This window comes from Lissotriton helveticus, chromosome 9, assembly GCF_964261635.1.
Source record: "Lissotriton helveticus chromosome 9, aLisHel1.1, whole genome shotgun sequence".
Taxonomy (NCBI): Eukaryota; Metazoa; Chordata; class Amphibia; order Caudata; family Salamandridae; genus Lissotriton; species Lissotriton helveticus.
This window is the reverse complement of record NC_136070.1, coordinates 1,214,902,783-1,214,929,471: the sequence shown is the minus strand read 5'-3', so window position 1 is coordinate 1,214,929,471 and position 26,689 is coordinate 1,214,902,783. Positions and strand designations below refer to the sequence as shown.

The window sequence follows — 26,689 nt, the reverse complement described above, 5'->3', positions numbered from 1 at the left end:
CAGAAGCTGATAGCTCCATGAGAGATGACCATCCCGTCCTCACTGAGAATAGGATCATAAACCTACAGACGGGTGGTGGGGACAGTTAGCAAAATATATTTATTACCATTCATCTGTTTTTTGTAAGTTGTGTAATAGCAATATTTAGGTCAGCACTCTTTTGCCAACTAAACTTCGAGGCAATACAAAATTAAAGTAAGACGGAGATGGCATATAGTCCTTTGTAGACGGTAGCATGAAAATTGATAGATTTTTGTTAGAGCCAGCTTAAAGGGAGGAGGCTGATCACAGTAAGAGCAGGGTAGATCTACGATGGAAAGGGACTAAAGAACATCAGCATGCCACTACTGTCATGTATTGTAGGTACAGCTTCACAAACTTGATGAGACTCCGCAGTGCATTAACGGATGGGCTGGACACAACTTCTTGTGAGTTCCATGAATGATAAAGTGTGCGCCTCTCATGTGCCCTGCTGGTTCGTGTATTATATAGTGTATACTGCATAATATAGTGTATGTCTTTTTTTGTTGCTGCTCTTAAGCTTGGATTTCATACGAAAAAGGATGAGAGCCAAGATGTTTAAACACTGAATGTTACTGTATGGATGGGTAGTGAAGTGAGCACATGCATCATGGTAAGTGGGGATTGTTTAAGTGTTGCGTATTTGCCAAACTGCTCAACCTGTATAGTCGCAAGATTGTAGCTGCGCTCTCGCATTGATGTAGGAAAAGGTGTGGGAAGAGTGGCTGCCATGCATGCAGGTACCTCTCATAGATGGAGCGAACGGCGTTATACAATTTGAGCACAATAAATGTGATGCCTAAGGATGTGTACAGAGGCGAAGGGTGCTATATTGGGCGGTTCAGTCTTGCATCAACTATTGTTTATGCTCAGCAGGCTAACCAGGAATGGTTTAGGAGCCCCCTATAGGAATGGGCTTTATACAACTAGCCATGGAATATGTTCTGATGGTTTCCCCAAGGGGAGAAAAAGGAGCAACCTCTATGACCATGTTTAACGTATGCTTTGAGGCGTCCACCCAGGTATGGCCGCAATCTATTTTATTGGGAAATATACCCTTGTCTACAGAACATACATCAAGAGTTAACATCCTGACATAGGGAGAAACCTATGGTAATGGACATAATGCCAACTGTCATTGTATTTACCTGAGGGGTCACCCCACGTGTGGCAGAGAATAACCCGAAGTATTGGGGATTATACAATCTGCCACACTTTATGATTAGCAGTGAGGGGACACCTATAGGAATGCATATTGTACAACCGACATGGTGTACGTTTTAAGAGCTAGTCCAGGATTGCAAGAGGTGCACGCTTAGAAATTGATCAAGTATTACAGATCCATGGGTTTGTAGGTCCACCGTAATTGATAATGGCGCAACCCATCGACAGCAGACCCTGCCCATGAAGATCCAATGTTAATACATACAAGGTTATATGGGCTTCATCCACAAACAGTGAGTGCGTTCCAAAGAAATCAAATAGATCTAAAGAGTGATCAGTCAACACACAAAGAGTAAACTCCATTGTAAGGGCCCGGAGGACCGAGTGTGAATCAACATGCGGGCAGAGCAAGGACTTGAGCATGGCCTGGTGATACCCGTTGGGAGGAAGTTGACAAGGACATGGTAGTTGCAATACAGAAAATTTAAATTCACGCTGTTGGCATGTTCTTAGAAAAAGGGCTATTTCAATGTAAATGCTAAGCCAGCTTTAAAAAGATTTAAAAGACACTGTCAGCCTCATATGACAGTGCATTTCAGAGCAAAGAAACATTTTTCTGTGCAGATAGCTAAAACCAGGATGATCCTCAGAGGGTTTAGCATTTGGCGGGATCATGTGGCCGGTGGTTGAATCCTTGTATGACAGCCTCAGGGGCGAGGGCACCAGCTCAAGATGGCTGCGACATTGAGGCATTTCGCAGTCGTAATAAATGTTAATCAGATTGCAGGCAGGGACAGAATAGGCACTATTATTTCTCTCTCCGGGTCACTTGAAGTGATTAACTCTGGTCATTGGGGCATCACTTGGGAAGCGATAACTATTCACAGCATTCCAGAAGATAAGAGCCCCAGGAGTTCTCATCTTCTCCAAAAGCGAACTCCAGAGCTTAGCTTCTTCTAAGAAGAGATAGGCAGCTAAGGTGCGGACTTCGAAAGAAGTGTCTCTGGTAAATATTGTTTAGTTTTACTTGGATGAAAGCTGGGTATTTGCCATTGATGGCCTTATGGCAGATGCAGAGGGTCTTGAAGTTCAACGTCTAGCGTGGGAAACCAATGAATTGCTGGTTAGATGTGGCTGCGTAGATAAGTGTGGAGCTGTTGTCGTGCAGAGGCTTTCGGGATTCTTTGTAATCACTGCAATACAGTGATTGAGGACCCCCACCCCCTCTATAATTTGCATAGTCAGGGCATGACAGTGCAGGCACTTCCATCGTTTCTTCCCTCGTTCCTTCTTTTGCTTCTGCAGAAAACCAAGATGCAGGCAAATTCGTTTTACACTAAGCATAGAGTAGCAAGTAATATTGTGAGCTGGCCTACTTTGGTGAATGTGATTTCCCAGGCCATTAAAGATACGAAAACTGTGAAGAGGTCTGAACTGGACAGGTGCGGAGGATGTCAAAGGGAGGTTTTCCACAACTCGCTATCACACCAGAAGCCACCAAAAGAAGTCCACAAAACAGTTTGAACTGCAAAATATCAAGTGGTTGCTATTTTCAGACCTGTCTCCAAAAGTATACAAAAACACGTTGCACAATAAACTTTTAATTTCAATTCCGGCACAAAAAGTAGAACTGTCTAACATACAGTAGTGTTAATGAAAGTCTACCTGAGCTAGGGCAGAGCGTTATTTTCTGCAAATACCAGAAGGTCTACACACGAAGATAAGTGACGACCTCGTTTGAAGTTGTTTTTAAATATAATGTAAAAAATTGTGTTACTCATAAAAAACTTTTTTAAATGCGAAATCTTTAGATCACCTTGAGGTGTTTTCCTGGAGAATAACCTTTTTTGTTTGTTAAGTGCTTAGTCCCTAAAACAAATGTTTTGTTTTTCAATCTGAAACAAAATAAGACCAAAAATAAATATTATTTGTTAAGAAATAAATGAAAATTGTAACGGCTTGCTTGACAGTGTTTTTGGCATTTAACAACTTTTTAAACTTCTTCTGTTCTGTACATGTTACTTTTCTCCAAATCAGTTTAGGGGATGTCCGGGAAAAGCGCGGGCCTTTGTGCTGAATACAGCAGTATCTGCTTTTAGCACACAGGGCACCTACTCATCAGCTTTGTCGCCTTCGCCACCTTGTACTGGGACCACTGGAGCTCTCTTCTCCTGCTTTCCTGCGCTGCCACCAGTGGGACTGTTGCTTGTGCGCCTCAGAAGAAAAACACCCGCGTGAAGACCACCGACGTTCACCCAGACGGTATGAGACTTGCGCCACAAGTGTCCAGTCTGGGACAAGGCCTGCAAAAACAACGAGGCGGGCAGTTACATGAAAGAATTGGAAAGAACAAGGGCACATCACACTTTATGTACTCTTCCTCTCGCCACTAGGGCTTCCCATATAGGGCACACTATCCCAATACCACAATCATGCACACTAGGTAGGGCAGCCTCTTACCCCACTGCCCAGGACTACGCTTCAGGGCCACACAAGGTTATCTAGTGCTGTACAAATACTATAACAAAACTATTACAAAAGGATTGAGTCTGCATCAATGGATTGGTTGAGGGAAATTAATTAATTATTGCATTGTCAGACTTCTGGAAAGCATCAGCCAGGCAGGACTGGAAGCAACAGGGAGTTTATGAGGTAGAAGCATTGTACATTCTAAGCGTATAAGCACAGTAAGAAATCCTACACGCAACTGCAGGGCACAGATGATTCTGAAGCAGCTGAAGTCCTAGCATAATGGTGAGCATCACTAGATAAAGCAGCAACACACCCAACAATACATTTGTGAGATGTGAAGTTCTGTTTTGAAGTTAAACAATTTTGTAACCTTGAATTCAGGTATTGGCCATCTGGTCACAAAACAAACCTGGCTGGGTTTGATCGTCCCTTTGTAAACTATTTGCTCTTCAATTTCAAGGTACAAGCATGAAGAAGGGAAGGCAGCAAACACTCAAGTCCATGTGCATTCTGGAAACAACTGAAATCAATTGTGCTTTGAGAATTTAGAGCGCTAGAATAGTTAAGTTGTATACCTACTATACATATGAGCGAGACATCACCTGGAAAGCTGTATGATGGTGAATGTAAGGTTGTGTGCAGTTGAGGAATTATTAATTCACACTTCAACAACTTTTGTAAGAGTTTATGAATGCCTGACTTTCTCAGGGAAGCGGTTACCATAGATAAGGATTTGAGAAACCCTGAGATCAAATGGGAAAACTCCAAATAGATAATGTTCTTTAATAGTGTATCTTCAGGATCAAATAAGTTACTTACCTTTATCTGCAGTTCTTCGATGTTGGTATGTTTCATAGACTTACATGTTCTGATGATTTCCCCATTGTTAAGTGGGAATCCCACAGTAATATTTCCATAGCAGTTCAGAGGAATACTTTTAAAAGCTCCTAAAACCATGACAATTTACTAGAACAAATACCTCATTAGAAAAGACCCACACTTTAGCCAAAGCGATGAGAACGCACTAATCTCCACTCACATAGAGGCTTCCAATTTCTATAGTACTAGTGTGGAAGGATACAAACACCTCCGACAGGGGAGAATGGAAGTTTGCATGTGATTTATGAAGGATACCAACCAGTGCTTAATTTGTAAAAGAATAAGTGACGGAGCCCAAACCTTAGCTTAGAAGAACGTGTCCAGAGCCATCGAAGGTTGGGTTGCCAAATACCAAGGCTGCGTAGTCTTGATTCTACCTCATGCCTCTTTAATCTACCACTAGACACCACTAACTCTTTAAATCACTCTGGCAGGTTCTTGTTCACCCATACTTTCTCTTTTTGTCATTGTTTTTCCATCGTTCTCTGTCTCTTTCTTTCTCCCTTTTGTATTTTTCTCTCTGTGGCTCTGGATGAAATTTCGCTGAGCAAAAATAAGTAACGGTCCCCAAAAATGAGTGCTGGTGGGCGTGGGCTTTTTCTGCAACCACCGGCTCAAGTTAAGCACTAGCAACACAGTCCGTTGCCTTCTGCTACGGCTCTATTTGAGTTTTGGGTTACAGAGAGGCAGCAGTGGGAAAGTTCTAGCCTCAGCATTCATCCCCTGCCGTTTATGGAAGTAGACCGGTTGGCATATGCCACCATCCAGCCCTCCAGCTGCACAGGGTAGGAAACAGGGTTTTTTCAGGGCAAAATAGAAAAACAGTTCACAGGGATAAATCATTTTATGTTTACCAATCCAAACTACAAGTACTGTTTGTATTTACCAATGTTTTATATTGCAAGGCAAATGTGTGATAATATTTTCAATGCACATTGTTGGACCTGGCCCTTTTTGGCAGGTTCACCCCGAAACTTTTTGCTTTTTCCTGGCCTATTTCTGTAACCTGGTGTTGGTGATTTTAGGCCACTGCGCTCTTTTTCACTGTGGTACAGTGTAAAGTGCGTGAGCTCTCTGTGTATGTGTAAGAGTGACCTGCCCTCCCATAGGAATGCATGGGGAATATGTGTGACCATGGTAGTTCCTGATGTGTGGGGAGTGCAGGGTCGAGTTTGGTATGTGCGAACTTGTGAGATTGAATGCTGCGCAATGATGTGTGCGGCGTGAATGTGTCTAGTGGGGAAGTGCCACCTCTAAACATGGGTGTGCGTGTGTAGTGAGTGTGCTGGCACGTGATTGGCTGGAGCTGGCTGGATGGGTCTGCCCGGTAGTGAGTGGAGAGATTAGCATGCTGATGTGAGGGGAGGGTGCACCTGGGACCTGAATAGGGCTGGGCTTTCCCCACACAATGCTGGCTCCGCCCCCTGTGGTGCGACTGATGACCCTAGCCTGACTAGTGAATGGGAGGGGTGGCTGAGCTCATCAAGAGTGCTCCCAAACCAGCTGCACCTGGTTTTGCCCCCACCCTGCACCTTTAGACAAAGGTTTGGACTGTATAAAAAAGGGCTGTGTCCCCTTACAAAATGTTCTTGTTTCTGACTCGAATCTGCCAGGGGCATGCTGCTGCTGGGGCCCAGGGGAAGGTTTGCCTCCCTGGGCCCTGCCCAGCCCCATGATCCCTGGAGGACTTCTTCTTTGGACCCTTTATGCTTGGCCTGGGAGGGCTGCAAGACTCTCCCTGGCTAGGAGCTGTTGGGCTCCCTCTCAGTGTCCCTGGGCTTGATTTCTAGCGCCTGGGGAGCGCTGTAATTATCCCCCTTGCGCTTGGGAGCGTTTTATGTTCCAGGCAGGTGCCCACCCTGCATTTTGCACTGCCAGAGACCTGGCCGCTATTTTTATTACTTAGATTCCAAGCGGCTGCCCACGCCGCATATTTGCCCTTTATTTGTAATTTGAGAGCTGCAAGGGTGCCTACCCCTCTCACTGCCCGTGAAGAAATTACTGACGCGGCCCGAGCCGCCTTTGCAGTCTTCCCCCGGGAGGGAGACCGGAGATGCCTGCCTGCCCGCCCGCCTGCAGCCTACAGGAAGAGAAGGAGGGGCGCGAGGCACAGTGCCGTGCCTGCCCCCGTCGCAGCTCTGAGGAGGACCTGCCGCCCCCGCCATCGCAGCCTCCGGCAGCATACCAGAACCGGTGAGTGGGGCCCGATGTTATTTGTAGCAGGGGGGGGCGACGGGGCACGTTGCTGGTGCCCGCCCCTCCTGCCAGTGATTTGGAGCCCACGAAGGGCTCCGGGGGCCATTTGTAGTTAGAGGGGGCGTCGGGGCACATTGCGATGCCCGCCCCCTCCTACCTGTGTTGTCTTGGTTCCTTAGAGCGGCCCCGGTTGATAGAGGGCTGCTCCAACGCCTTGGGGGCATTTTTGCGATTTAGAGTCCCCCAAGAGGGACTACAACGCCGCCGCATTTCTGCCGAGCCTGCGAGGCTCAGGGGGCATTTCGCTCGTGCCCAGAGAGGCTCCAGGGCCCCCCCAGTTGTTCCCAGCCCATGAGGCTTCTACCTTGCGGGGGCGATTTGTTTAGAGCAGAGAGGCTCCTGGGGGCATAGTTGCTTCGAGTCCCCAGGAGGGGGGCTCCAACGTGGGCTATGTTCCTTTGAAGGGCCCAGGTACTTGTCCCCATGTTCTGCCTCATCATGATTATAGAGCCTAGAGGGCTCCAAGGTGGCGCAGTTGATTTCTAGGTTCAGTGAGGGCCCTGTCGCAGTTTTCCTCCCAGCTGCCCAGCAAGTAGTGGGCAGCTGCACCGTTTAGGTGCAATGAGAAAGAGAGAGTCCCTGGGAGGGACAGAGATGGCACAGAGGTGCCAGGCCTTCTTCAGCTGCGCAGCACTTAGTGCCAGCTGCAACGTTTAGGCCCTGTTGTTGTTCCCAGCTGCCCAGCAAGTAGTGGGCAGCTGCAACGATTAGGTCTGCGCCGGTGGCGCACCCCTGACTGGCGCTGCGTGGCAGTGCGCCCTGACATTCTGGATACAGGGCATTTGAGCCCCTTCTTGGGATGGCCCGTTGGCCAGGGGGCTGGTATGTGGGTAGGGCGCTAGGCCCTAATGTGATTTTTGCGCAATGTGATTTTACTATGTTTATAATGGTAATTGCCTAATGTGATTTTTGCGCAATGTGATGTTACTATGATTATGACGTTATTTTCCCTATGTAGGTTTATGTTAGTTACGCCAATAAATGTGATTTATTCTCTTGGAGGCAGAGTCTAATATTTTTAGACTAGTGAGGAGATTGCCTACTGTATTTTTACTGGTTAGGCCTATATGCGATTGCTGCGTAATGTGCTTTGCCTTTATGCTTGTGTTATACTTCCAAAGGTGCTCATGCTTAGAAGTTTGCTTTGCCTAGTATGTTATACTAGAGAGGTTATGTGTCTATGCGTGATCTAGGCCTATGTTTATTAGTATTGCGTAGTGTGTACCTACCTGTTATCAGTGGTTACTGGCTGTGGTCGGTAATTGTTATTTTGTACTACACTTTTTTTAAAAAAAATGTTTTTATTGAATAATAATAATAATAATCCACATTTGTAAAGCGCACAATCACCCGTAAGGGTCTCTAGGCGCTAGGGGCCGTCGGGAAGATTAAGCAAGCTATTGCCCAGAGTCACATGGTGCTGGGCTAATCTGCCGCCGGTGCCGGGGATCGAACCGTGATCCCCAGAAGCCGGAGTCAGCCGCCCTAGCCGCGGCGCCACACCTCTTCCATGCAATCAGAGTGAGAAAGCAGCAGTTACATCTTGAAAAACACAAATAATGTGCAGTCGAGCATAAACAAATTTTACAGTGCTTTCTATCGATAAAACATTAAAGGAGATACCATTTTTCATTTTGCTGAACATTTCCAACGGTAACATAGGTGTACATCAGGGCAGACGTCAAGAAAATATTTCCATAAGAATGCGAGTATAAAAGCAAATAAATACATCATTATTCCAATGCATGGTCGGGATGGCAAGCATATAGTACCCCCAGCAGTGATGACAATGTGGGCGGAGGCCCAGATATAGTTTGCAAATCAAACGTCGGAGGCTAGGCAGCCATCGCCAGCGTATTCGGCGGTCATTTACGCTACAGTGTTCATGGGTGGGACAGGCAGACAGGGCAGAACAGGCAGGACAATCACCTAGCAAGTCATGTGTGCCCAACCGGGCTGGCAGGAGATGTCACAGGTGGAGACTGTCCGCTACGTGACCATTGCAGGAAAGGTTCCCAAATGTCCCTCGGTCGTGCAGCAGCAGGCATCAACTCCCAATAGGACCCCAGCTGAGCATGGCCATATGTCACATCAGACAACCAGTCTTTCAGTCTCGGTCTGGACCTACGCCCCCATGTGACAGCCACCCGCCTCTTTGCGTATAGCAGTAGGAGCGCATGAAGCTTACGGTGCGCAGGCGCTGTGTCCGCAACCCAGCCAAGGATGCCCAGCAGTGACGACGGGGCGTCATCCCTCCCAAGAATTTGGTTTATTGCTCCGAAAATTTCGATCCAATACTCAGAGAGCGCTGGACATTGCCAAGCTACATGTAAGAAGGAAGCCACTGCCGCCCCACATTTCCAGCATCTATCATCCTCTCTGAGGCCCATGCGATGAAGGGAAGTGGGAGTGCGGTAGTATCTGTGCAGGAACTTGAAGTGCACCAGCCTGAGTTTATAGTTAGGGGATAATGCCAACAGCTGCCCACAAAAGAATGCCCATTGTTCATCCGTTAGCGGCTCCCCAAGGTAATCTCCCCACAATTGCTGCGATCTGGGTACCATCAAGGGGGATTGTTCCTGCATTGAGTTGTAGAGCCTGGTCACAAGCTTTTTGCGGGACGCCCTGGTGAGTATGGTCTGCAGTGCAACTAATTGCGGTGGCTCCTCCAGAAAACAGCACCCCAGCACCCTGCACGCAGCCCTGAGCTTGTGGTATGTGAATTTATCAGTGAATGTCACGGGGCTCTCCAGTATCGCCGGGGGCATCTCCAGGAACCTGCCGTCTGGGTATATGTCCGAAAACGTGCGCAGGAGGTGCCAGCCAGGGAAACATCACCACTATTGGACTCCAAGAAGGGATCATGGGGTTACGCTTGAGAGGCATCGCGGGTGCATACAACAGGGGAATGGAGGATCGCTTCAGCAACTCCCTCCAGGACCAGCGAAGCATGTCCGCCGTGTTTACATCTTGTGTAGGCCTCGGTGCTTTGTAATAGAGTGCCACATTGAGAGGGAGCGGAGAGACCATGTCCGCCTCCACCGCCACATGTGGCTGGTAAGGGGTGGGGTAAATCCAAAAATGCAAGTATTGGGCCTGTGCACAGAGTGCATACAAATGCATGTCTGGCGCGCCCAGCCCACCCTCTCGCAGCGGAAGTGTCAACAGCGCCCATGAAACTCTAGCCTGGCCCCCCACCCAAGCAAGTGTAAGCAGGCTGGATCGCAAGCGTGTGAAAAAGTGTTGTGTCAAGGGGATCGGCACATTAGCAAAAAGATAGAGGAATTTGGGCAATACAATCATTTTTGTCAGCGCAATTCTGCCTGCCAGGGAGAGAGGAAGTTTGGACCAGATCGCCACCTTGCCCTCAAGCCACACGATCGCTCTGCCAAAGTTCAGGTTCCAGAGCTCCTGCAAGTTCCTGCTCACCCAGACACCCAGGTATTTCACTTCATCAGCTTCCCATCTGAGGGGGTAATCTGAGTGTACTTCCATGGTGTTATCGGTGAGCGGGAATACGACTGATTTAGACCAGTTTATGGAGACACCGGAAAGGCCGCCAAACTTGACGAATTCGCGGAGTAATGGGTTTAAGTTTTCAGTTGGTTTATGTACATACAGAGTTACATCATCAGCGTACATGGAGATTAGGAGGCTACGGGAACTGAAGGCAATACCCCTCGCCGTGTGGTGTTGGCGAATACGAGCAGCTAGCGGCTCCATAGCAATGGCAAATAAGAGGGGGGATAATGGACATCCCTGCCTGGTGCCCCTGGAAATCAGAAAAGACTCAGAGATCATATCATTCAGTCGTACTCTGGCTCTGGGGGCGGTATATAATAAGCGGATTAGGTTTATAAAAAGGGGGCTGAAACCCATTCTTGTTAAAATGGTGAAAAGGAATGACCATTCCAAAGAGTCAAAGGCCTTTGTCGCATCCAGGAACACCACGGCGGCCTGGGTGTCGGGGTGAAGATAGTGCAACGCAGAGAAGACCGTTCTCAAATTGTGCGTGGTGGAGCGTCCTGGTATAAAGCCCGACTGATCCGGCAGAGCCACATAGGGCAGCAGAGGTTGCAAGCGATCGGCTATAATCTTAGCGTAGATCTTCACATCCACATTTATGAGGGACAAGGGGCGGTAAGAGTCCACATATTTATCATCTTTGTCAGGCTTGAGGAGCATGCCAATCAAAGCCTCCCTCATCGAGTCCGGCAGTATCCCCACTTCCTGCGCCTCCACAAAGACGGCGTGCAAGCGGGGGGCCAGTTCCTCTGCGTATGTTTTATAGAAGGCGCCTGTGAGTCCATCCGACCAGGCGCCTTGTTTTGGGGCAGCGCTTTAATGGTGTCAGCAATCTCTTTCACCGTTACTGGTTGATCCATGTACTGTCTGTGCGCATTATTGAACCACACTAGCGCTATGGATTCCAAAAAAGCCTCAAGTGATTCGTCTGAGGTAGTGTGGGTGGATTTGTACAAAGTGGCGTAGTACTCAGTGAAGGTCTGCAGTATCTCCCGCTGATCTGTCAGTGCCCTCCCCGTATGATCAATGATAGTGTGTACCTTCGTCGGTGTGGGGATTGGACGAATCAACCTGGCAAGCGTGCGGCTCGGTCTGTCCCCCTCCCCATATCTGCGGGCTTCGGCTTGTTTCCCCAGAAATTTGAGCTCACGCTGCGCTTCATCATTGAATTCTAGCAGTTTGTCTTTAATCTGGCCCGCTAGTGTGGGTGTAGGAGACACGCAGAAGTCACGTTCTAGGAGCTGCAATGTACATTCAATCCTTGCCAGTGTATCTCTGATTGCCTTCAGGACCCCGCCCTGCGCGCAATGCACTGCCCCCGAATAACTACCTTGAATGCATCCCATAGCACAGCATCTGTCTTGACTGTACCAGTGTTAGTGTCAAAATACTCTACTATGTCCTGCCGGATTTCTTCGGTGAAAGCCGCATCAAGGAACGCATCCTGCGGGAGGCGCCAGGAAAAGGCGCCACGCAGATTACCTGGGATTGCTAGTTCTAGTAGGCAAGGGGAATGGTCAGACGGGGACCTGGCCAGTATGTCCACTCGCGTGGTCCAAGTGGCGACATCCGCCGAGACTAACCAAAAATCCAACCTGGACCAGGCCGCATGATGTGCAGATATACAGGTGCCTACTCGAGCATCCACATTTCTAGCTCTCCACACATCCGGGCAACAAACCATCACACATGATATCTGACAGGGCCTGACGTGCATGTGGGTGCAAGGGTCTTGAAGCGCCTTGTCTATCCATCGACACGTCCAGTACAACATTGAAGTCGCCTCCCCAAATTACAGTGGAACAGCCAGTGACATCAATCTTTGCCCAGACCTCCCTGAAAAATTCCGGGTCATCCACATTCGGGCCATATACGGCAACCAGTATCACCTCCTTGCCCAGCAGGACCCCATGTAAAACTACATACCTCCCGACATCATCCAGCACTACCGATGTGGTCCTCCAATCCACGCCACGGCGCAGTAGGATGGCTACCCCCCTGGCATAGTTAGAGTAAATGGCTGAGTATGAGAAGCCCCATCTGGAGTGCTTAAGTCTGGGGGAGCAGGATGAATTGATATGTGTTTCTTGTAGAAAACAGATATCTATGTTGTGTCTAGTGAGGTAGCTGTGCATGAGCCTTGATTTTCTGTGGTCGCCTAGGCCTCTAATGTTCCATGTCAGGAGCCGGGTTACTTCCATTTAAAATGTAGAAACAGTTGGCATTCACTCACCACCCGACCTGCCACACGCATTCTGAAAATCAACAGTATGTACTCACTGCAATGTGCCCAGCAGTACACCAAAAAACACCCGACCCAACCCCACCCTCCACCCACATCAACCCCCCAATCAGGTTGTGTCAAAAACCCCCCTAGCGCGCCAGGTAGAAACACCAAATAGGCGCAAAAACAGAAGATCAACAGTTTCGTGGGAGACACCCCTCGGAGGCATGGCATCCCGAGAATACACCCCTGTTTGCACAGGGTGGCTGCATTAAATGAACTATTTCTGCAAATGTCAAAACAGATTAAGAAAACAGTACGCATCTGCCCTCCTAGTCGCATTCGGCTAAGTAGAAAAAACAACCTGAGATCATAATTGAGCCCGTGAGACCCAAACTATACAGACAGTCAGATAGGTTACAGCCGACTATTACCACAGGACGCTACAGGTCTGCCATTCAATCATTGTCACTTAGCTGGTTCACTGATTCAGTCCCAGTGTCCGACCTCCTCCCCGATCTGGGCTTGCATATGTGTTTTGCAAATTTCAAAGCAGAGCCTGCATCGAGGAAGTGATGTGTCGTGCCTTCATGCACCACTCTAAGCTTCGCCGGATACATAAGAGAGTAGGGGATCTGTGCTTGGAGCAGAATCTTCTTAGCAGGTAGAAACTCTTTGCGCGCCGCCTGAACCAGGGGCGTGAAGTCGGTGTAGAAGGATATGACGTTTCCCTTGTGCGATATTTTCCCCTTTTCTCGGGCCAGTCATAGCACGTTGTCCCTGTCCTGGTAGTTTAACAGCTTGGCCAGAATCGGTCTCGGCGGGGCCCCCAGAGGCGGCTTTTCCCCAGTGTCCTATGAGCCCTTTCGACAGTGAAAACCGGGGACAGATTGGGATCAAAGAGTTCGTGCAGTAGGTCAGTCACAAAGGTTTCCATTTTACCCATCGCTGTCGTCTCTGGAATGCCCGTGATGCGGACATTGCATCTCCTGGACCTCGCCTCAAGATCATCCGCCTTGGCGCTTAGGGCGTCTATTCTTTTCTCCAAGTTGCTGATATGTGTCTTGGTTTCCTGCTGAAATTCACAGCACTCCGTGTGCCTATTCTCAAGCACATCAATGCGCGTCTCATGGGTGGCCACCTGCGCTCTCACTCCGTCCAGCTGAGCAGCCATGCTGTCGAGTTTTGCGTCAATGCCCCTCAAGCTGGACCGTACCTCCAGAAGCAGAGCAGGCACGTCAATGTCTTGCTGGGGGTCCGTATTTTGTACTACACTTATTCTATGTTCTAGAAGTGCTATTTCTGCTAAGTGTTGATTCTGACAGTGGCTCATGTGGCCCTGTCCTGGTGTAAATAATCCCTTGATAATATTGCCCGTGCCAGTTGGCACAATGTATATTGTGTGATTACTATCTGATGTGTTTTGACAATACAAAAGTTATTTTTATATAACTTTGTGTGGAGTTCCTTTTGTGGTGTGCCTAGGATGTTGTTGCTGTTGTGTGCGTGCGCAAATGCTTTACACATTGCCTCCGGGATAAGCCTGTCAGCTCGTGCCAAGCTACCAAGGGGGTGAGCAGGGGTTATCTTGGTGTGTGACTCCCTTGCCCTGACTAGAATGGTGGTTTCTGCCTGGCTTTGGCGTAAGCCCTAGCCAACCAGAAAATCCCAGTTCTAACACACATTTTATAAAAAAAATTAAAAAAAAGGAATATATATGTTTTAAAATTAAATGAATATATTGAACCACATTCTGCCTGCAAAGTTTTTAAAGACATCCCCTCAGCTATACAACTAAGTTGTATAAATAAAAACTGTCCTGCATTTACATGTTTTCGTTGCTTTGGGATTGAAACCTGGAGGAACCAAAAGGTTCCGATTTAAATATCTTTTAGGTTTAGGTAAATGGATCAAATGACTTTGTGTCTGTTATGATGTGCCCTTAATGAATATAGAGAATTGGTCTTCTTTGCTTGGTATTTCAGCTCAAAGATTTATTTGTCATCTCAGTAGGTGGGCGTGTGTATATAAATATTTATAACACAGGTGAGAATAAACGATCTCCTGTAAATGGCGTTAGTCGGAAGAACTGCCGGTGTAAATGTGAAAATGCAAATGTATAGGAAAGGGCACAGCCTCCCATTTGTACATGCTTCACAGTCCTTATATTTTAATTAGTGAACTTGTGTGCACACGCACTTGAGCACAAAAAATGATATGCATGAAAGCGCGCCCACACTGTGCATGCACAAATTGTACAACACCATCATTGTCAAGACTGCCACAATTACGTGCCCATGCCTTTGCATCTGCAAATATGGAAGGCCTCAAGGTATTCTACCCCAAGCACATACATGGCGATAAGCAGCAAGGGCCCAGCCAAGATAACGGTCTCTTTGTCTCCTTTGCTTACCAGCTCCTTGACGGGTGATGGCTGGTCACAGCAGATCAACAAAGTACTGGTTGGTGCCCTTCTGAATCCGTGCAGGCCAGGTGAGCGTTTACTACTCGGCTTACCATGCCGGCCGGTGCCTGCTGTCCACCTGCTCCCCAACACCAAAGTGTTGGCAGACTCAGCAGTTAGGGTTGCGATGCCCGCCAGTGCAATGCAGCACAATGATAGGCGGGGTGGTCTGACTGAAGTGGGCGGTGGGTCACAAGCACAACAGCAAGGGCAGAATTAAGACCAGCCACTTTTGTTTCTAGGCAGCAAGGCAAGCAAAAGGTGCACTGAGAAACACTTTTAATTTGCTCTGCATGCATGAGACTGTCGGATATTTCATCCTGCATCTCCTCTGTCACAGCCCACTTCACCCCAGCTCAGCCAGGGGAGCCAGGCGGCAGGCCTCAGACACAATTATCCAACCAGAATCAGTGACATTGAGTGAAGATGATGGTCTTAGGCACAGGCAGTCGTTCTGACATAATTGACCGGATGCTGCACGTTCATCTTGCCTAGGCCACGGTGGGCCAGCTGAAGACATACCAGGCAAGCACTCTGAAGGACAGGTACATTTATTTGTAATAAGTATAGGGCACGGGGAGAAAACAATTCTGTAGCCCAGGACCTGTGAAACAAGCATTGGCATAGCTAATAGGTCTCGCTTTTGGGACCTTATAAGTATTTAGATATGCAGCACATTATCCTTAGTGCAACAACACCAACGGTTGCATGGCTTAACACTTATAAGGTCCCAAAGGCAAGACCTATTGGCTACGCCAATGGTTATTTTATATAGAGTTTATATAGCGCAAACTTGGCCACAATCGGGTATCAGAGCATAGCACCAGTTGCATTACACGAGGACACATTAATTTTTGTTAGGTACTGGGAGATTAAGTGATTTGCCCAGAATCACAGGATGTTCAACGTCATTGCCGAGCCTCGAACCCAGTTCCCAAGATTCAAGGTCGACCGCCCTGGCCGTTACGCCAACTCCTCTCCTCGCTAGGGATTTACGTTGCAGTGTGTGCCTTTACATGTACATATACCAGCAGATTCCCAGCACAGCTACCGGGCCTCTTGTATGTCTGTTAAAAAAAAAATGTTGATGAACGAAATAAGCTTTGGCGAATGGTTGACAGCCTGTTGGCTTTGCCAATGCTGGTTTTCAGAAGCCACTTAAAAAAATAAAAAACAGAAAGCACTCTTTTTTTGATGTTGCTAATGCAATAAAGTCCTTCCTCCCGAAGGACATCCAGAAACGCTGGGTTCTGCTACCAAGTGACACTTTCTTTATAAGAGATAAAATATTTTCTGGATAAAAAAGTTAGACCCAGAGTTAGAATGTTTTCTTTTAATGAAAAAAAAAAGTGGCCCTGTATTTCACAAGCTGCAACCACACACTGTATATTCTCCGTAGACATGGTTGCGAACTGCCTTGCACACTGAGTTTAAATGACGTGCATTGTTTGGATGAATCTGCGGGCTTGGGCCATCTCTCACAACAAAACCGCTTTATCTGTACTCCTTGGAAACTCCAACCTTTGCTAGGCTTTTTAAATGTGCAACTCCTCTGCCTGATACTGCCCGCCCTACATATTGTGCATTATGCCGGGCTGTCTGAGAAGGGTTCTGTGTCAGCTATCCTTGGAGCCTGCCCCTGCGAGTAATATATCTGCCTGCTGCTATATGTGAATTTCCCACACGTATCCTTTGGGGAAGGGTTAGTACTGCAGCTGGAAGTCCTGAAAGTGGAAAGGAACTGTGGGGCAGCCTGGGCTGTTATGTGGAGAGAGTTCCTGAATATCACCTATATACCAGACCCCTGGAATTATGTGACAGGGGGATGACCCAGTTGAGTGACAGTGTTGACTAAATAATGCCTCAAGAAAAGACAGAGTATTGCAGCATTTTTTGTGATAGTATTACTTCGTAATTTTTTCATATTTACATATGCAAGCACTGTATGGGCAAACGTTTCGCCTCATTATTACCAGCTCGCATGGAAAATACACTAATTAGCAACAGAAAGTTGACCAGTCAATCTAAGCTAAGGACCTTCCCCATTCCTGCAACACGTGCAGCCACTTCTTTCCAAACACTCGATCTGTTTGAGTTTTTCGTAAAAATCTGCAAAAAATTGCAACAGCTTTTGCGGCAAATGTGGCAAATCCATAATTATGCGTAAAATGCACGGCAGCAGAATTTCGTAATTGGAGTCGCTCTGCCTGCACGTTATTTATTAAGCACTAGTCGTGAACTGTACATTTGGCTCTCTGTAAGGTGGAACGTTGTGCACATAAGTTAGTATCTGTAGGTTTAGGAACAGCCCCAGAATCTGCCATGGAATACAGATAGACTCGCGTGGAAGTCGAAGTTGTACAGATACAATAAGTAGGACCGACTTCGCGCAGGCTTTACCGTATTGCTGAATTTTGTAGAGCTAGAGCTAGATATTCAGAAGTACAACCCTAGACGGACGGATTCCCCTAATTCAAACATATTACAGGAGAATAAATACCGAAAAACTTGCGTGAGTGATCTCTTCTGCCCCACAGCCTGCAACAATACGGCGTGAACTTCTTGTCCGCAGGAAATAGGGGTATATGTTATGTGCATGTGCACACGTTGGCATATTAATCACGTAAGCCTTCGTCCTTCACGAACATGGCCTGAAACGACTAACGCTAAACCCATTAGTGCGTCCAAATAGTTTACAGTTTTAAAGGAAAGCTGGCTGATGTTAAAGTTATAAAAACAGAAGCACAGAAAACATCCCGAGATATTTATGTGATAAAATGTGGATTCTAAAAACAGCTAAATATAAAAGGTTGTAGCTAAAACTATGCAAATCCAGGATTGCAGGTTACCAGCACATTTCCCGTGAGGATTTCTTGTAACATGAACATGCTGACTAAATCGCCCACTTTCATCGTTTTCTATTAATACTGTGTGCATTACTCACTGAAAGCAAAACGCTGACACACTGTCATAATATTGCAACAAGGTCAGTACGTGCTGTTTAATGAAAAAACTTCAGCTACATGTTTTACATTACCTTCCATATACGATACAAGCCACAATCTAAAACGAACAACCACCCACCCAAGAAAAACATCCGCGGAGCCTCCTTCTCCATACAAGCAGCAAGCTATGGAATTATTTCTCGGGAGAAACAAAAATTCACACGGAATTCAGGAAGACGGTCGAAACAGTGCTCATTTCACTAGTGTCCCACAACTGCACTCAGTACCACTAAGAGAAATATATGACACAGAATTTAAGATAACACCCACTCGAAACTGCATCACCCGAAGGATGGTGGACATTACCACAGCTGTCTCTCTCCTTTGTTACACTCCACGCGTTCGTGTAGAAAAACCTTTGCATGCACCATGTAGGCGGCCTCTGCCATTCATACATGTGACCAAAACAATGTCCAGATAGACCCCACCAACTGCCCTCAGGCACTTCTGTGATATCCGTACACTGGCACCTGAAAGTGGAGGCATCCAATTGGTCTCTTCTTTTTCCACGATGCACATCAAGCCACAGCAACCGTTATTAAGTAGTGTGCTATTCATCTGTAAATGCGCTTCAGCGCCTCAACTAGTATATGAAGCACTATATAAGTGCAACTAAAGCTACTACAGTACACTAAGTGATGTCATAGGGCATTGTGTTAATATTTTTTAAATTCAGAATCGTGGCAGTAGGCCAAAATGTACTGTAACCAGTTTGGAAGCAGTTTGTGCGGAAAGATTGGTTTAAGATATTTGAAAATGCCATGTTTGGATGTGTCTAGATATTGACCGGGGCCAGTTAGATCACAGAAAACAGCAGTTCCCACAGAGGAAGAATAGTTATGTTGCTTCCCTAATAAACAGAGAGTTCACTTGTCTACAAAAAATCAGTTATTTAATCACTGTTGTAGCACTGAAAGTTAAATATAATCATGCAGAGGTAGGTGCTTCAAAAAACGGCGCAGTGAAGGTGCTTGGTGACAGACAGTTGCGAACAAGAGTGCCTTAGTGTTTGCAACAAACAAGGCAATGTCGACCCTATTATCACTTCAATTTACAAAACACAGGCTTCTGTTTCAGTTCTGGCTTCAAATCGTTAATATTCTTTTGTATTATTTCAGTCAACATATTTGTCCGTTGATAACTTGGAAGTAGGAGCCAGAAGGATGAAGATGTGACAAGCTTTGATTATTAGTACATCCAAAATGGGAGCCCTTCAGTTGAATCCAGTTAGCACTGACTTTCTCTCGCGCAGCGGGAGGGGGCCTGCGCGATTCCCTTGCTGGAGCGTGCAACCATATGGTGCCGCGCGCTCCCGCAAGGAAATAGCCAGACGTGCACGCGTTGCCATTGAAGGCAATGGAACGCGTGCACGTGTTTGGCTGAAAAGCCAAAGCGATAGAAATAGGTAATTTTGCCTATGCTGCGCATGCACGATGCGTAGGCGAGACCTAAAGGTGCCACTGCTGAACACCAGAAACCACCGGCAGAAATTAAGCACAGATACTAATGCTGCAAAAATGTAGAAAAGTAACTTGTTGTTTTCTCCACAATTGTATTTTTCATAGATTCACATTACTGACCCAGAATAACTAGCTAGATTCCGTGTATAATCCATATACATTAAATGCATAGTAGACTGTGACATTGGTAAATCTATTTTACATATAAATATTCAATAAGAGGATCACTATAATGGGGATGATGCAAAGGCCCATGACTGACAGTTGATGCTCTTTAAGAATCCGCATCCAAGTATTAAATGTTTTGTAAATATGTGGTGACTGTTCCACGTTTCAGCCCTGCAGATGTCCAACAGAGGAACCCTGGCCTGCCACTGCACTAGAACACGCTGCCACACTAGACGGTAACTGATGGCCAACCTTTGAGTGAGAAACTACACCAGCGGCAGCACTAAATATTGCTATTCCTTGTTTTAAAAGAAGACAGCTTTTTCGTGGGTAGCTGAAAGTCACGAAGACATGGTTCGACAGACAAAGACTTGGTGCGGTCAGTGCAGAATCTGAAGCACCTACGGATGTCTAAGAAAATCAGCACTCGTTCCATCCTTGCGTTCTAATTTTATAAGAATGCTTTGAGTATAAGCAGATAATTTACATGAAAGTCAGGAAGTAATTACATTTTGGATTGGTGCGTAGGCGCACACCGTCTTTGCAGAAGCACAAAAACAGAGATTTCAGTGCGAAGACAGCAAGGCCAAAAACAGAGCAGTTTTCCATGACAGATATTTGATATAATCTTTGTGAATGGTTTCGAATGCTGGTTCATTTGTTGACCTAAAACAGCATTAAACTCCCTTCGGTGGGCCGGAACACCCCTCTAAGAAACAAATTTGTGATCCTTGTTGACAGCAGAGACGAAGATACAGAAGTGGTCAAAATCTGGAGATAGCTGGCAAGTGGATCCTTACTTGAGACCTGACTGTGCCAGCCATAGGAAATAAGATTATAGTTGATGCGGCTGAACCGATATTTGGGTGGAAACCATTGTTTCTAGTGGTAGACAGCACATGTTGTCACTCAATAGAAATCTAACCTCAGAATCTAGGTGTTCTGGAGCCACGTATATAAGCTCTTGGAGGGTGGGTGTGGTGGAGCATTAGACTGTTCCCCTGGACAGTAGACTGTAGCACTCAAAAACAGTCCCTCTTTATGGTCTTTCCGCAAGAACCTGAAAACCTGGCTGTTTTCATCTTAAACTAGAACGGCACTACTTCTTCTGGCAGACAGATTCGATCTCTTCAGCGCCAAGACGCCCTCGGGCATTCGAGCGCTCAATAAATCCCAAAAATCAAAATCAAAATCAAATAGCATGTCCCAGAGGTATGAATGGAGCTTCAGAGCAGTGTTAAAGGCTGGTGAGACAATACAGGAGGGTCATGCAGAGCATACAAGGATCAGCCACCAGGGCTCTCTCTCTCTCTCTTTTGACTTTACTGAGAACTCTCATGATGACGGGAAGTGGTGTACGGGCGTAATCAAAGTTCTTGTACCATGAGATCAATCAAAAATATATTGGCCCGTGATCCCGGATCCCAATGTGTGCCGGTTAAGTACCGGCACTTCTTGTTCGACGGTGTCGCATATTGATCTAATTATGGGTGACCCAGTTGCTAGATCTAATAAAGAATGCAAGGCTGCCTTACACTCGCATGTAGGGAAGGTCAGGCAATCAGGCGCCTCCTGAGGCCTTAACATCTGACAGAAATGACGTAATGTTATCAGGCTTACCATTGTTGCAGCCCTTCACGTTCGCTTTAGTGGGTGCTGTAGTTGAGCACGGCAGAGGCACAGCTGGTTGTTACTGCCTCAGGCGTTGTAGGAAGAAGCCCTGCATGAGGCTTCACGTCACTTATCCTAGAAGCCTCCTCGCTTGGTTGGCGGGCTTCTGCCAGGCTCTGCCTTTGTGGGATGGACTACAGTAGACCGTGCGTGCGACATCTTTGCAGAAACCAAAAACACAATGTTCAACTGAGTACAGACTGTGAATCCTTTTGCAGGTCACACTTAGAGATTGCATCACTTGAACAACTTGTTATCTGTGAAGTGAACCGCACAGAGTGTGAGTTAAATGTGGACTGACCTGAACCAGCTACAGCTGGCAGCCTGCAGCACCAAGACCGGAGTAGGCAGGTATAGAACAAAAGAAAATGCTGCAACGCCGCTAAAGTTTAGCCACATTGGTGGTTTCAGCTACTTTAACCACAAGGCACTGCCCTACCAAGGTGTAGTGGATGGCTACCTATTATGTTGTATCCTTCTGTGCCATGCGTTCCGCCACTTTATTTTCCATGTGTTCCAATTATTGTTATATGTGAAACAGTGCTTTTTAATTAGGCCGGTGTACACTGCATTGGCAAAATTGATCTTACAAGTGCAGGTTTCACGTATTCATAGTGAAAGTACAGGACTGTCGGCTGCCGCTTCACCTACGTGAAAAAAGCATCAGACAAATAATTACATTATGGCTATTTGTGGAGTTCATTTTGCATTATAGCTCCTACTGCCGCAATGCTAATGGCACTGTCGTAAGGGCTGGTGAGGGCATGAATGCTTCTCTTGTTTAAAAATTATTATTTTAACTAAAACCTCTCAAAGCAGTAATATAATGTGGTGTACGACAGTGAAACATTTACACATGTTAACAACAGACACTTTTTTTTGTTGTTGAAAGGACTCTAATGTTTAGATGGTGCTTGCCGCACGATTTACATTCCAAATATATTGATGGCCCACAACATGCACGGGCTGTTAAAAGGGAGGGAAATCCAGAGGGAAATTGTGCTGACAAACGCAAAATTTTCTCTGTTATTAAAAACCCCAAGGGGGAGCCACTTTTCTCTCCATCCAGTTCCCCATAACACCTGATATGGACTTACTTGCGTGGTGCAAACTCGGGCATGGGTTCATGCCCCACTACTTTCAAAGTTCATCAGCCACCACTGCTGGATGGGATCGCTGAATTTATACGCTATTTTCACATGCTTGCCCTGCCTGCCTACCTCACTTCCTTCAATCAAGGGAAGGCTGGTACAAGCCATGTGGTATTGCATGGAACAGGGTGGGGTCGTGCACCCTTTCTCAAAAGGCACAGTGCCTCTGGATATGGCTTGAACGTCAGGGAATTTCTCTATTGGTTCAACACCTGCCGGGCTCCCTGAACACCAGGGCAGACAAACTCAGCCATCGATGCCTAGTGGATCATGAATGGCATCTCCATCCGGAGGTGGCACAAGGTCTCTTCCAAGAATAGGGAGGGCCTGTGTTGGATCTGGTCGCCTCCGTCGAGAACATGCAATGTCAACAGTTTTGCACATAGGCGTTTCCAAGGCTGCTCTCACTCTGAGACGCTTTTAGACTCAAGTGGTGCTCAGACCTCCTGTACACCTTTCCGCCCATACCACTCCTGCCCAGAATTCCAAGATGATTAGGAACAACCGAGACCAAGTTTTCTTGTGGCTCTGGATTAGGCATGGAGAGTCTGGCATTCCGAGCTGTTGAGCATGGATTCTCCGACATGGCTGCCTCTTCGGGAGGATCTTCTGTTGCAACAACAGCGCAGGGTTCTGTGCCTCAACCTGAAAATGCATTGCCTACATGCGTGGATATTGAGCAGCGACAGTTGACAGCTTCTGAGCTTCTGCCTGAAGTCTGCAATGTTGGAACTCTACTATATGTTAACCAAAAAGAAAGGGAGCTAGCTGTACTGTATCCCAAGCGATATAACATGGAGCTGTACTATGTTTAACAATACCACATGGAGCTAGACTATATACCACATAAAGGAAAGGGAGCTGTAATGTATCTAAACAACACTGCATACATTTATACTTTGTCCTTAATGGTACTGAAGGGAGCTCTACTATGTGTCAACCTAAAATAAAGGGAGCTGTACAGTATCCCGAGTAATATCGCATGGAGCTGTACTGTACAATACCGCAATACTATAAAGCACTCTAAAAGAAAGAGATCTGTACTGTATCCACACAATACAAAAAGGAGCTGTAATATATTAATATCACTAGAAGCTGTACTGTTTGTCAACCAGAAGGAACGGGAATGGTATGGTATGCCTCACACCCGGTTTTAGAGTACATGGAGCAAACCAAACCTGAAAGACTACTGCGACATAGTCAAGCAGTAACGAGAAACATACAAACAAAAAATACAAAAGATGCACCTGATAAACAAAGAAAAGGGAAGATTAACCAAAAACTATGAAATGGAAAACAAACCAGCAAATGGCATACTGAAAAGGGAAAGTTAAAGACAGTTCCATCTGATAGTTGAAATATGCAGAAATCCATGCAGGAGCAGTTACCTTGACAAAACACTTCTTGTCATGCGTAAGCAGCACAGCACGCCCTGTTGTCGGTCTGCAGATACGGCTCATTTCTCGGAGGAAGGCGGGATACAGGTCCCAGTTCTTCTTTTTTGATCCTACCCTGGAAAAACAATTAGACGGCGACAGGCAATTAGATACACTTTGTGACAGAGTTTCTTATAAAATTAAGAGAGCCACCAAATTTGTATATAACAGTCGAAATAGGACCGCCCTTTGTCAATAGAGATCCCTGACTGACCCGGTTGCTTAGGTTGACTCAAAACAAATACGAGAACGCACTCTTAAATCCATGGGCTGAAAATTCAGGTCTGGGCTAATAAGATCCAAACAACTAATCAAACGACGCAATGCATAAATGTCACCCTAGATGTGTCCAGATCACGTCACAGGACGTGTTACCCTAGTTATGCCTGTAAGATAGCTCAGCACCATAAGAGATGCCAGGGTCGGCGGAGTATTTCATCCTTCTGAGGTTTACAAAAAGAGTACATAGTATGAACTGGCAAAGAGCCTTAGATTTAAAAAAAAGTAGATCAGAAAATAATTTAATGGTTCGCTTACAAAACATTAAAGAAACTATCAGATAAGTTACTTATGCAACAATGATTCTATGTCATGACCGGAGACGAGGATTATGCTTTCTTCCTTCACATTAATATAACATTTCAACATACAGCAGCCATTTTTAATATCAACAAAAAATTAAACTACTGTTCCCAGAAACACAAGGGAACCATAACAAGTCCATTATCCAAACAAGTACCAGGAGTCCCATCATTGTCCAGCGTTGCTGTCCAGACTCCCTCTTTCTTTGTTGCTCAGCAGCCCCAGTTATGTCACTTTTCCTGCTCTTTGTGTTTCATTCTGTAGATATTATATATTGCTGGTATAGACCTGCATGTAATAGCTGTCAGTGATTCATTTCCTTTTTAGATTTCTTTATTCAGGTTGCGAGACAACAAAAGCGCTCCATACGCAACATATTTCCCGGATTATCCCAAACACCGTGGTGTGGCCCACCGCCTACTAGAGGGAGCTGTGGGCAGCGCGTCTCTGCGAGGCACGTCTCTCACCACATTGGATTCCAACACATACTGCTATAGCCTCTAGAACTGCCGAAGCCTTGTCCGCCAGGCCTGGGTGATGTCCCACAAAAAGGGCCTGTATTTCCCCAGTAATTCCTCTCTGATGCCCCCCCCCCCCCGGGGTCCTTATTTGCCTAATCTGTGAGGCCCGGCAGGGTCGGTATCAGCGGCCATGCCCGGGTTCGGGGCATGGTTCCCAGGCAAGTCCTCATTTAAAATTAAAGGGAGAGTGTCCCTGGGGCTGAAGCCCGTACAATTGTGGGGACACCGACCCACCTACATCTACTGGTTCCCCCAGTGCCACATCGGCACGCGCTGCGTGAACCTCAGACCCCTGCTATAACTGAAAACACCAGTTAAGTGCAGACAGTACAACACTGTTAGAGACCCCAATTCCTGGGCTAACATCATGCAGACCTACCAGAGCGCCTACCACGAGGAGGACTCCCTGTCCTTCCAAAGTGTGGGATGCGGTATATGAGGCAGTAGATGCCTCCATTTACCGGGCTGTCAATGAGGCCATGTGTCCCCTAGAGTAGTGCCTTGCACAGCAGATTGCATGTGAATGTGCCAAGATACCAAGGTCTGATCCCCTAACTTCAGTCTCTCTGCCCTAAAAGAGAAAATGTGACACAGAGGTGGATCATGACATGTTACCGCGCCTCAAGGGGGCCTCCCCAGAAGGGCCAGCTGAGCCTTCCGACGCCTACCCAGGGCCTTCACAACAGGATTCCCCAGACCAGCAGACCAGGGGGATTCCCACGGGGACTCAGATGACGACGCAGGCCCATCCAGGTCCTGCACCCAATTCCGTCCCAAGCTCAGAGGTCGCGTCGGACATGTTGGATTACATCATTCATCCAAGATCTGTGGAGTGGGACCCAGGAGATAAGGCTGCGAAATACTTGGCACGGTGTCTTCGCAAACCCTTAGAAGAGGATGCCCTCAGTCGCCTTAGGGCGGAGTGTCCCCATCCCACCTTAGAAGGAAAGGTTGCCCTGACCCCGGTCATAGACCCCAGGATGGGCACATTCTTGGTCAAATTTATGAATGATCCCAAAAAGGGCATCGATAAGTAGTGGCGTCCATGCCAGGGCAAATTATTAGATGCTATAGGTCCCATGAGCAAGATAGTGGATATGGCAGACGAGGGAGGCCAAGGCCTCGGACTTCCTCATCCCTCCTGATGTCTTCTCTGTGTAGGCACAGCATGCAATTATATTCTTAGGGAACGTGAACTGCGCACTGTCCACCGAGCACTGCAGATTGTTAATCAAGGCTAAACTCCAAATTGGGAGACCTAGCCTCTTCCTCGGCGGTCACAGTGGCCCATGGAGGACTGTTTGGTGACCCCTTCGTGAAGGAGTCGGGGAAATTTGTGGCCACATTTACAACACATAACAAAGCACATACCAACATCAAGCGCATCTTTAGACTGCAGATATTCCATGGGGCCGGTCGTGGTAGGGGCCGCACAAACAGCTGCTTCTCCTCTCCAAACCCGCCCAGGGGACAAGGCTCCCGGCATGGTCAGTGTCAAAATAGAAAATTTCACCTCCATCTACCCCATGAGAGCTCAGTACTTCCGCGGACGAGGCGGTTTCAAGGGCCAAGCCGCCAACTCCTCTACCAACTGTAATTATTCTCCCTTCTTCCGGACAAACGGTAGGGGGCCATCTGGCCCTTTTTCTCCAAGCATGGGTCTCTAACCCCACAGATGTGTGGATCTTGC

The 26,689-nt window shown here is 46.9% G+C and overlaps 1 protein-coding gene across 2 annotated transcripts in view; it reads right to left on the bottom strand.

Annotated features, from left to right (window-relative positions):
* Positions 1–2,770: 2,770 nt before the first annotated feature.
* THUMPD3 (THUMP domain 3 tRNA guanosine methyltransferase) overlaps positions 2,771–26,689 on the bottom strand; it is an 86,136-nt gene continuing 62,217 nt past the window's right edge. For both annotated transcript variants that reach the window (XM_078661679.1, XM_078661678.1), the window contains exons 9-10: positions 23,849–23,972; positions 2,771–3,488 (exon numbers count right to left, since the gene is read on the bottom strand). In XM_078661679.1, the coding sequence (XP_078517805.1) occupies positions 3,297–3,488; positions 23,849–23,972 (316 nt within the window). In that variant the 3' untranslated portion in view covers positions 2,771–3,296. The remainder of the gene's footprint in view (positions 3,489–23,848; positions 23,973–26,689) is intronic.